The sequence below is a fragment of the Gymnoscopelus microlampas genome (assembly GCF_963454915.1).
Source record: "Gymnoscopelus microlampas genome assembly, chromosome: 8".
Classification (NCBI taxonomy): domain Eukaryota; kingdom Metazoa; phylum Chordata; class Actinopteri; order Myctophiformes; family Myctophidae; genus Gymnoscopelus; species Gymnoscopelus microlampas.
Genome location: NC_139945.1, coordinates 44,543,431 through 44,555,941, shown reverse-complemented (window position 1 = coordinate 44,555,941; position 12,511 = coordinate 44,543,431). Strand labels below are relative to the sequence as shown.

The 12,511-nt window shown below is 40.2% G+C and overlaps 1 protein-coding gene across 3 annotated transcripts in view; it reads left to right on the top strand.

Moving 5' to 3' along the window:
- The window catches only part of stim1a (stromal interaction molecule 1a), a 41,756-nt gene that overhangs the window by 21,763 nt on the left and 7,482 nt on the right, over positions 1-12,511 (top strand). For all 3 annotated transcript variants that reach the window (XM_084065112.1, XM_084065111.1, XM_084065110.1), the window contains exons 7-11: positions 681-858; positions 6,634-6,811; positions 8,511-8,678; positions 9,545-9,645; positions 11,403-11,641. In XM_084065112.1, coding sequence (XP_083921238.1) covers positions 681-858; positions 6,634-6,811; positions 8,511-8,678; positions 9,545-9,645; positions 11,403-11,641 — 864 coding nt within the window. The remainder of the gene's footprint in view (positions 1-680; positions 859-6,633; positions 6,812-8,510; positions 8,679-9,544; positions 9,646-11,402; positions 11,642-12,511) is intronic.

Here is a 12,511-nt window from a genome sequence, read left to right as displayed (position 1 = left end):
CCACCAGAGCAAATTGATTTCCGCATGTATACAGTAGATGGATCTCATTTATGACTGTGAAAACATGCTCTGTTGAAGTTGCTATTTCTCAACAAACGACTCTATGACGCTAATATCCGTTTAATATCCGTTTCTTGATTTTTGATAATTTTCCTTTTTAACAAGACTGACATCAGAGGCTTTGAAAAAATACATCTAAGGGTTTTTGGGGATTGCCTGTCTGTGCTGTGACTCCCAGGAATTCAACAGCTATGGGTTACATAGGAGGACACCATTGTGACATGACAACGTTGTCATATTAACGCTTCACTCCCCAGCTGTTGGGGGACAACAACGAGAGAGCAATGGTTTGAGTCATTGACTCGCAAAATGTCATAATTCCCATACTTGTTTATCAGCATCAGTTACCAGACTAGAAATAGATTGTGTTAAGCTGGCTTTAGCTTGGTCTTTTAGTTTGGCGCCCCCTTACTCCAACCAACATTTGCTGTACTACTAATACCTTCTATTTCCGTGACATCTGGACAGTTAAGTATGATGAGGCCATAGCAAAACCGTTATTTAAAGATGAATAATAATGGATTGATTTTGCTCACTGGTAAACACAAAGTGGTTCACATTAAAGCAGGCCGAGTTTACATACCATGCTAAACACATGTCTTCTTTTTGTCCTCCTCCAGTGAATAGACATAATCACTTGAAAGACTTCATGCTGGTGGTGTCAATAGTCATCGGCATGGGTGGCTGCTGGTTTGCCTACATCCAGAACCGCTACTCTAAGGACCACATGAAGAAGATGATGGGAGACCTGGAGGGTTTGCAGAGGGCTGAACAGAGTCTGCATGACCTACAACAGAAGTGAGGGTTTTTCCTACCATGCACAACACAAGCTGCTGCACCCCGACCACATGTCTTTTACAAATGTGTCACACACGTTTTATTTTTTTCATTATGCACATTTAAAATTAAAAAAAAGAAGTCGCACAACTCCTTGCCACAAAGCTAAAATAATTGTAATAGACAGACCAAGCGTTGGTGTGTCTATTAGAATTATTTTTAGCATCCTGGCTATAGGTTGTGTGACTTCCTTTTTAATGTTGATCTCCCTCAGCTCACTGTGGTTTGCACCTCTGCAGCACTGATGTGCTCTCCTTTACTCACATAAACCAGCATGTCTCTCCATGGCATACATTTGTACATTTAACACCTTGCTCGCTGCATTATTGTACCTTTTTTTTGTTATTTTTATTTTTGAACACAGTGTCCAGATTAGCAGCGTTCAGATTACCGGCCGTCTAAACAAGCGCTAGTAATCGCAGTAGTAAAACAAACGGATATCATTGTCAATACCGTTATTCTTTCTGAAATATGTGGCGCTTAGCCCATACCCGTGCTAATAGCCACAATGTAATCAGATTTCACAAAAAAGTCATGTTCTTTGAGAAGATTGCTGAAACAGTTGCATGTAGTGAAACCGGTGTACAAGGATACACCGGTTTGCCATAGTAGTTAGTCATGTGTTGTCATAGCAACTTTCACAGATAGTTCATGTACAGAGAGGCCTATTCATCACAAAGAGGAAGTTAAAAACTGTTGTTGGGCTGTGAGAACAGGACTGTGAATAATTCGCTGGCAAATGATAGCACACATTCTTCACTGACTGCATTTTACAGATAGTTGAAATTTGTAGACTTAATACTTCTTAAATTTGATCCCATGCTGTATTCATGCACATGGTCAAGCTTCCTAAATCAGCTGATAATTTAATTGCCATTGCAACCCCTCATCCAATGGCCATATTATTTATTTTCTTCACATACTTTATGAACCTTCAGCACACACACACATATACAGTATACAGTTAAGCATATCGTCCAAAACTTTTACTTCAGGAAATGGGAAAAAAATTACCTGTGTTCCAGTAGTCATGTCATTATAGGTGAAAATGTGTAAACATTTGCACAAATACCATGTCTACAAGCTCAAAACACTTTGCATTGCAAGGTTGTAGATCAGCTATTTTTTCTTACTTTTGCGCTACACTGTCATATGATGAAGTATAGAATAGGGCATTAATTTATGGAAAATCGGAGGAAATAATGCGTACTGTATGTTGTTGTCTGCTCGACAACATACAGTACACAATAGGTGTCCCATGTACTGTACATATCCAGTATATTTGCATGCACCTAAGGTCATGTGCCTCTAAATCTGGCACGGACACAAAATATCATTTATTATAAGAAATGTGTACAGCAACTGCCATTTTGACTGTAGTACTTAAAATATATTTTCAGGCCTCATTGTCTAAGTAAAGAAAGATGATAGAAGTCATGGCCATGAAGCAGCCATCAGTTTTTTTCATTTTCTTTCATTAGATAGCAGTGCTATATGATTGTTTATCGGCTATACTGACAATAAATATGTTTTGGAGTTAGTCAGTTAATCCAAAGTTCCTTCCCTCTGTGTTTGAGTTGAGCATATGACTCCGGCTATGTTTCCATACCATTATACCTCTCCCCGTGGTATTACATCATGTCCCACACAGCTGTTCTGTGTGTGATCAAACTGCCTTTTGACTGCAGACCAACCTTGTCAGTGTTGCACCAGGACAAGCCAGGGAGGTCAAACAAAAAGACTGGCATGGCTTATCTATTTTTTTGCTCTGGTGTTTTACCAAAGGATATACTCATGCTCGCTGATAAAAGCATAGAAGTGAATTGGCTTCGTTCTTTGCTATGGTTCATCCTTATCTTACTGGAACAGACAGAGTAAAGTGGTTAACATTTACTCGTAGTGTGCCCTTTGCCACTTCATGTCATGATATACTGCATGTCCAGCTCCGCTTTGTCAAGTCATCAAAAGCTGTTTGTAAATTGAGTTCAATGTACTCCGCTTTTAGCTTAGTTAGATTTAAATGGACCTCCCTCGGTAACGTGTGTTGTATTACCATTTTTGGTTGGTTATTATGACTGACTCTTCTCCTCTGCCGAGTGTAGCCTTGGAACAGATTAACGCTGTGCCTCCTGACAGACATGGCAGTGTGACAGTATGTGCTGGATGTAGCAGGTCCTAATGCTCTGCCTGTTGACTGTAAAGTGTCTCTGTTGTTACCCATGCAATAGTAAGGGAAAGACTTGATTTGAATATATCTCTAGTGGATAGGACAACATTTGATATACTTGGTTTTACATGGTTTGGGAGGTTTCAACTCAGATGTAGCCCATGTTTGCAGTGATTAGACCAGCTGCCCACATTTTACTATCATTTTAAATACATTATCTTATGCCTCTGGTAATTTAAATGTCCTTAATGAGATCCCCTTATCTGGACAGTCAAGCATTGCAACTGTTGAGCATCTGTAAGGCATACATTTGATTATACATTATGTGGCTGTGGCTGCAAATACAAGAGGCTGGCATCTCTCCTAGAGTATTTGTCTGGGGATCAGAGAGAGAGAGAGAGAGAGAGAGAGAGAGAGAGAAAGCATGAGTGCATGAAGGGGGTGGGTTATGTCCTCTGTGTCTGTAGCTGTGCCTTTCTTCCTGATCCCTACTGCCAGCTGCTCGCTTTGCAAACCTTCAAGCAGATCCTGTGGCCATATCAAGTGGCATGGCATAGTCACAGCTTCCCTGTTGGGAGACAGTAGGTTGTGGCTTTGTGGCTAGAGCGGTATTGCATGTTGTTTCCTGGGTGTCTTTTATAACTCAAGCTGGTGTGAAGTATAACTGCTTAACATGTCAGCTCCAGCACTCATTTCCGGTGAGATTAAGTGTGGCGTGCACACAGACAGGAAAGAACCGTCTCTGTCCCTTCGTCAAATTGCAAATACTGCTGACTTCTAGACATTATGATGTATTTTCCTACACAACATCAATAGCACACGTTGAATACAAAATCTATATTAATAACCTGCAAATAAAACCTTGTGTATTTGTTTCAAACAATAACCCACCACAGACAAATCTGCAGACATTTTGTTTGAGTCCCTGTGAATCCTGCAATGCAGAGCAACTGAAAAACCATTTAGATGTACTTCCTCCTTGTAGAGCTGCTAGCACAGGCAGAACTGATGAGTCTTTATGTAGAGAATGACAGAGGTCAGGGTCGAAGGCATTAGCAGGACAGTCCACTGCCCACATTTTCCATCCTCTGCCATCTGGATCACCTTTCATTGGGCCTCAGCACTGTTCGGCTACCTCAGCCGTCAATGATGGCTTGACAGGAAGTGTTTACTGCTCCCTAGTGTCAGGAAAAATAATATTATTCCTTGTATCTTGCCTGTTCTCTGGTCCTGAATACCCCCCACCCCATAATTGTTGATAGGATTTAAAGGCTGAGGACAAATTTCACACATTTAAAAAAAAAAATCCCATACACAACATGGTGCTTAATTATTTCATACTGGCTCAACCAGTTAAGTGTGTTAAGTACATATTTATGTTGGCTGCGTGTCCAAAGCATTTTTTTCCCAGCTGAAAACACAAAGTGCTTTTCTAAAACACTCATCATAGAGCACCTGAGGGTGGAGCGATTTTTCAGTGATGACAGTGATGACCAGCGTTTCACCAAAAGTTGAACATTTTTCAACTCTCTGTGACCTGATAAAAATGCCAACATGCACCAGAAATCCACAAAATGCATTGCACGAATATGGCCTGGCACTCATTTGGCCAGAAATTAATGAGCATCTGTCCGATCATAAAGAAAATAAAAAAAAACTGATTATACAGGTGTTCGAAACTGACAAAAGTCTAGACCTCTTTTCACTTTGAACTTCACAGTCTGTGTTGGACTGAACTTCCAAATTGCTGCTTTGCAGTTATATTTTAATTTGAGATTAGATGATGAGCATAGTTTGTTGTGGCTCACTTCAAGGGAAAGGCTCGCTCATCTCAAGGACAGTCTGGAAAAGTTCAAGAACATACTGGGTGTTAGTCAGACTAACACTGTAAAAGGCCTGCGTGCCGAAACGCTTCTGTTACTCTGTTTGGTAAACTACAGCTGTGGACATTATTAAAAAAGACTCTTAGGTAGTTAAAGCGCAATGACACTTTAGTAGAGGTTTGGGTTATGTATTGTTACCTTGTCACGATGTAACTAGTCCAGCTGGTGAGATATCTTGCTCCTGCACAGTTGATTAGAAATTGATTATCTAAAAATAGTCTACTCATTGACTTGCATTGTATGGTGAAACTGCTCTCAAAGTCACTCTTTTAGTACTGTACATAAATGACCAAAAAAAGCTGATTCTGTCAATATATAACATCACAAAGCCCAAGTACCTAGGTTGTCTTTGCCCAGTATGCCGGCTAATATTATTCAGCCTTTTGTTCTATCATTTTTTTATTATGTCAACTTATTATGTCAACAAAATGAAAATGGCAACTTTGTTGATTTAGCCATTTGTAGCAGGAACAAGACCTGGACTGGATCTGTGGATCCGGATCTTCAAATGGCAAAATCAACAAAGTTGCCATTTTTATTTTAAAGAAAAATACCGTACCAGGTTTTGTGATGTTATATATTGGCAGAATCAGCTTTGTTTGCGTTTGTTAATGTGCTAATTGAGTGATTTTGAGTCAATAAGGACACTATTTTTGGAATATCCGTTTCTAATCAATGGAACAGCAGAGCTAAGATATCTCACCAATTGGACTACGTAATTTCCGGACTATAAGGCGCACCTGAATATAAGCCGCACCAGCCAAATTTAGGGAAAAAAACAAATGTGTGCATATACAAGCCGCACTTGACTATAAGCCGCACTTGACTATAAGCCGCAGGTGTGAAATCCATAGATTTAGAAGGTCCCTTAGTGGCCGTTAGCTGTAAAAATCCATAGATTAGCCGCACCGTTGTATAGGCCGCAGGGTTGAAAGCATGGGGAAAGAGTAGCGGCTTATAGTCCGGGAATTACGGTAGTTACATCATGACAAGCTAAATACTAACTACACTGCCCAAACCTCTACCAAAGTGTCAGTGTGCTTTAAGGTTTTTGTTGATATGGTGTAATATCCCTGTGCCTTATTACTTTGCAGTGAAATTATTCTATTGATTGTGTTATAAAATCTCCGTGCTACAGAGGAAACATTTTCTTTATTTTAAATTAGTGTACGTTTTGACCAACAAGTTTAAATATACTGTAACGGATGATTATGCCAATTTTGTATTATTTATTGGCTGTTTTTATTATTATTTCAGACACAATACATCAAATGCGAGTCACTACAGGACTGTTGGATATTACAAAGTGCATGCTGACAGCTGTGTCGCAAGGCCCCCATTTTTGGCCTTGCTGTCTCTGATGTCACTTTACTGTGAGCTCTCTGGCAGCTGGCCAAAGCCCATTGACTTCTGCACATTAGCCAATGATTCTGGTGATGCATTGCTGATGCAGGTTTCTTATTTCTCAGTCGCATTTCTTGCTTAATATCCAAGACAATAGAAAAATGCTGCAGCATTGCCCTCAGAGTGTTACAATGCCCTTTCAGATTATAACCCTACAGTAACACTGTCACTGAAACACGATGAAGAGAAAAGCTATTTATTTTGCTTTTGTCTGTCAAGCAAGCAACCAGAGTATTTTTAACGATCTAAAGTGTATCTGTTTGACCCCTGTGTCTCCTTCAGGCTGCAGATCGCCCAGGAGGAGCGTAGTACGGTGGAGGTGGAGAAGGTGAACCTGGAGCAGAAGCTGAGGGATGAGATCAACTCTGCCAAGCAGGAGGCCCAGCGACTGAAGGAGCTGCGTGAAGGCACAGAGAATGAGCTGAGCCGACAGAAATATGCGGAGGAAGAGCTAGATCAGGTAACATCACAACATACTGTCTATACCCAGTCATGGAAAAACTAGGTATAGACAGTTCTGCTGTTGCTGTACTGTTGGAGAGAGGGGTTGTACAAGAAGCTCCGTTAGGAAATGTGTAGTACAGATCTGGAATAAAATTCTCAAGGTAACCGAATAATCTGTACCAGTTTCCAGTGAAGCAGCTCTACAGTATGTTCAGAATGAAAAGGTTCGGATTAGTATAAATACACCTACTCAACTCATTTGCCATCAGGGATTTGGCCGGCAAAGAAACGGCACTGCCCACTCAAATACACAGACCTTACCGCTTATTTACCAGCCAGTTAAAGGGCAAGACCCCTTTGGTAGAGGTTTGATTTGTGTAGTTACCATGCCATGATGTAACCCCAAAGGTGGACAAAAAAATAATTGCTCCATTGATTAAAAATTGATAATTCAAAATATGCTCCTATTGACTTACATTGTACAGTGAAACAGCTCTCAAAGTCACTCCTTTAGCCCGTAAACAAACACAAACAAAGCCGATTCAGACAATATAGAACATCACCAAACCCAGTAGCGTTTGTTTTTTTTATAAAAATGTCAAAAGTGTGTTTGCGCCGACGCCAGTCACAGGTTTTTTTATTCTAGGACCTATGGTTCAAGAGTTATAGGCCAAAAGGTAAAGTGGGCTGTTAGCGCCACCATGAGGCCAGGAGATTATGAAAATGTTAATCTTTATTGAACATTTTGAAAAGATAAAATGGAAAATTTGGTATAATTATTTTTGTTTATTTGGCAATAAACAATGAACCTTCCCTCCAAGTTTTGTAACTCTAGCCCTTACGGTTTCTGAGAAAATGAAGATGCAACCACTGCTAACCTCAATTGTCAAGTTGTGGAAGAAGAGCAAGACAAATTAAGAATAAGAGGAGAAAGAATACTGTAATTGGAAGAGCAGGGAAGAGCAAAATATTCACACAAAATATTGCCACCACTCTGGGCTGCAACTCACAACCTTTGATGCCACAGGCAAATCTAGAACACATTGCGCAAAACAAGCAGTGATGTCATGGGGTGGTTTGCACATTAATGGGAAAAGTAGAGATGGAGGGAAAAAAGAACATTTAAAAATATGCTTTATTTTACAGTGAGCACAATATGTACTACCGTACATATATTTTTTATGTGCTAAGGGCTCACAGTTGTCATTCTGAAGATGTTGTGTTGCAGTTTGTGTCACTTGCTGAACATTTGCAAAACTACCGTAGTAAGATTAACTAATAGTTTACAGTTTATGAAAAATCAGAGTGGTGCACTTAATCATTTCTGCTAGTTGACAGTGGCCAGAATTTTGCTCTTATTTGGGCCTGCAACCTCAGAATTACAGACACTTAGCACGTACTGGTGATATAGAATTTATAATGTTTAGAAAGCGGAGGAATGTTTAGAAAGCAGAGGGATAAAAACACTTTTAAATGTTCCTCTTGAAAGTGGAGAACCAGAAAGCATTACTTTAAGATGCATCAATAATGTTGATGTAACATTTTATTAATATCATAAAAACATAATGTCCATTACCTGCATTGCATTACTTCTACTGTCTGTCAGAAGTGTTTAACCCTTTCTTTCTTTTTGAAAACTGTAAACTATATTCTCATGATCCAGTTGTTTACTTTTCTTCTGACTTTTGTCACCTACTGCTTGGTATTTGCTATAGGTGCGCATGGCTCTGAAAAAAGCAGAGAAAGAGCTGGAGTCACGGAGTAGCTGGTCACCCCCTGACTCACTTCAGAAGTGGTTGCAGCTCACCCATGAGGTGGAAGTGCAGTATTACAATATCAAGAAGCAGAATGCCGAGAAACAGCTACTGATAGCCAAAGAAGGGGTAAGATCATATCCTTAAAAGGGAATTTAATAATTTAATAATACATTTTTCAAATCGTTTTACAACGCTAATTAATATAATGCATTTGAAAGACTATTCTATATCCATAGAAATAATACATTAAATGATATTGGCATCAAGTGTTAAAATGTGTTCCACCAAAGATAACGCAAGTGCTGTATTTAACTTGAGGATTAAAATATTCTGTGGATCGACTAAATTAGCTCTATTTGTATTTGCATTTTGATTAGTACTTAGTACTGACATTTGTGGCCCCTAGGGAGAGCTGTTCATGTGGGGAAATACTGACTGGTCTTAGACCATAGGAATAATTTTGGGTCCTAAATTTATAATAACAATCGGATGCGATTCATCTTTTAACCACTTGAACCCCAGCGTCCATATTCTCGGGGGAACATTCACCAAAAATAGCCGGTCTACAAGCTTGCAATGCGTTCATTGTGAGCTTGTAGATCGACTATTTTTGGCAAGGACATTTGGTGTAGATGGGGGGGAAAAGCGTCAAAGTACAGTTGTAACTCAAGTCTAGTTCTCTAAGACTAGAGGTTTTAAGTGGTTAAGATTAGATATGGCATAGATTTTTTTACCAACGTTTCAACACAATATAGTTCTTCATATCCTGAAGAAGAACTATATTGTGTTGACACGTTAAAAAAAAGAAAAGTTTATTGCATCGTGGCTACGAGCTGTGCGACCTCTTTTCTTTGCAACATTTATATATCTCCCGTGGTCAGCACCTCTTCACTACTGGTGTGTGCTCCTGGTGTGTGTGCTCTGACCTGTTGCACTGTTTGCCTAAGATTAGAGATAGAACAGAATGTAAAATTGTCCTCCTGCATTCATAGGCAGAGAAGATAAAGAAGAAGAGGAACACCCTGTTTGGGACCTTCCACGTGGCACACAGCTCCTCCCTCGATGACGTGGACCACAAAATCCTGTCAGCAAAGTAAATATGAGTTTGATGACACTAGAAAACTGATAATCGGCTGGTTGGTTAAACCGGACTCAAGAGCCACTGTGAGGCCTAACTGGGTTGTAAAGCCAGCTAGTCGCCTTGAATATGCAATCCGGGATTAACTGGTTTGTAAGGCCAGCTAATCTCCTGGTGCTCTGGAGAGAGTTGAGATGGTCTTCAAGCGTCACTGAGGACACTGGTTTAACCAGGGCATCCAGAGTCCTTTATACGGTTGGCTGTGGCCCCTGATGTCACTACGGTGACGTCAGGTAGTGTCAGGCATATCCATATATGGAGCGGGCTATGTCAGTTATGCCCAAATCTGGGACTATGATGTCAGTCCTGGATGTTTCGGTTATCTCCATATATGGAGTTCCCAGGATGGGTGTTCTGATGTCAGAGCTAGGTACCTTTAGGAATCTCCCTTTCTAGAGATTCTATGCTGTCAGACTTCGTAAGTCGATCAGCTCCATTTATGGGGATCTCCATATATAGGCTAGTGCTGGCAAGTATGCCCTGAACGTTCGCAACAGACAGATTTGAATTAATTAACCAAGACACACTGTTTCACTAATGTTTTGCTAATTTTCTTCGGCATTTGAGAATCAAAATAAACAAATTGCATTATAAAATCACTCCATCACTTGTATACCAAAAGCTGCCACCCCTGGCCAGATATATGGTATAAAAAATAAAAAATTAAACAGAAGCCTAGGCTCTGGATCAGAGTGATGCTGCATTGCAGTGGCCTGTGGTATATTTTACTCACAAGTAAGACGCGCGAACGCGGGTAGCGAACGCAAAACAAAAAAATAATAATGAAAAAAAATATTTTAAAAAAAGTAACCAAAAACATTTTTTTTTAAAATACCAAAACATTCTGCGTTAAAAGGAGCATCTTAGAAAAATACAAATTTTTTGAATGTTTTTGAACAATTCAACAAAGTGTTTGAAGTGCCTGTTTCACCCACTTCCGGGGGGCGGAGCCAAAATCCGAGGCCGAAGTATTTGTTCGTAGACCCCCACTTAGGGGGGGTAGCAAAAGTTTGGGAGCGATTCGGGCACTTTTCATTTAACATGGGGTTTCAATGGGGAGTTTTTAGGAGCCTTCTCCGGGGCGTGGCTTCCGGGGGAAGGGGCGGGCTTAAACGCAACCTTGACAGGTGTGTTCAGTTTTCAAAGACCTTTCATTTGATGTATGGTACGTCTATATTGGACATTTACTTGGCTTTACACAGGCAGTGCACACATACTGCACACAGAGAGACAGAGAGACGGACTCACAAGCCGAGCACGGTTTCATAGTAAGCTCCACTTGCGCGGAGGCGCCTCCTTCCGCTGCGTTCGCAATAAGGTTTCTATCCAATGTGGTTGTTCAGATGGCAGCTTGTGGGCTCCAACGCTAGTGATTGCAAGCATTGTCATTGAGGTCAAATTGCTCTGGAAACTGATAACATTCCAGGAAAAATATTAGGATACCAAGATTCAGAATACCAAGTTTCACAATGCAGTAAACTGTTACTTGAGCAAAGTTCTAGCATGGCTCTATCCCTGTCTGTCAAGAGTATAAACCACTTTAGTCCCTATTTTGGGCATGTCATTACAGGTGAAAAACGAATTTGCGAGCTTATTAGCGGATATTCAGACTTTTGTTTTTGTACAGGGCTTAAGTGGCCTTTCGGTCCATTTCCAATGCTATTACCGGTACTCATTTCTTCTGTCTGTCACCTTCTCTGTGTCTCCTCTAGACAGGCCCTGGGTGAGGTGACTGCTGCTCTGCGTGAGAGGTTGCATCGTTGGCAGCAGATTGAGTTCCTCACAGGGTTTACTATTGTCAACAACCCAGGGCTGCCTACTTTAGCCTCATCCTTGAACCTGGATCCCAGCTTCATGGGCGGCAGAGTCGCTAGTACACCGCAGCACTACATTATGACGGACGACTTGGACGACATGGACGAGGACATGATGCCGCCCGCACCTCTGCAATGTAAGACTTCATACGAATCGCTCAGACGAACCCCTAAACACACCACGGGCCTACTGGGGAAATCAAAAAATAATTACTAAAAAACAAATCATTGCCTGAATTTATCACTGTGGCCTCCCTGTTTTTATTGGGATTGTGTGTGTTGTCATCTTGTAATATATAAACTGTAACTTCACAAAACTGTGTTTTTGTTTTGTTTTTTATCCCAAGCTGAGTATGTATTTCATGTTCCATTTTGGGTCATTCTGTGCTTGACACCCAATTAAGAATAGAGGATGGGTTTGGTAGAACTATGTGCAACAACGACGATGTTCATGGAATGCAACTTTGATGAAATATATGCTTCTTATTGACACCAAAATGTTTGTGCTGATGTATTTCTAGTGGTTGTCCTAATTTGTGGTCTTTGGCGTTTGTTGTTGGTCGAACAAGTAAAGTAAAACGCAACATGGATTATGTAAGCAATATCTGATATCCCAATATTCCATCTTCAGAGAACCATTACATTTAAAAGGATTACTATATACTGTATATATATATATATATATATATATATATATATATATATATATATATATATGCCAAGCCATCACGTTTTACAATTTGTTGTTATTCTTTACAAAAACTATATTGACTGACATTCTATTTTACAATTCCTGAGCATCAATATGTTTTTTGGGCAATACTTGGGTTGTTATGGTAGAACTTGCCACAAACAGAAGGGTTGACTAACTGCTGAGGAAAGTTGTACAGCTGAAACGATTTACAACTGCAGTAGTGACTAGTGAGTAAGTCTTTTTTTATCCTCACTGATTACACTCCTTATTTGACTTCCCTCTCTCCCTCCATTACTTTTCTGGTCTTTGGCTT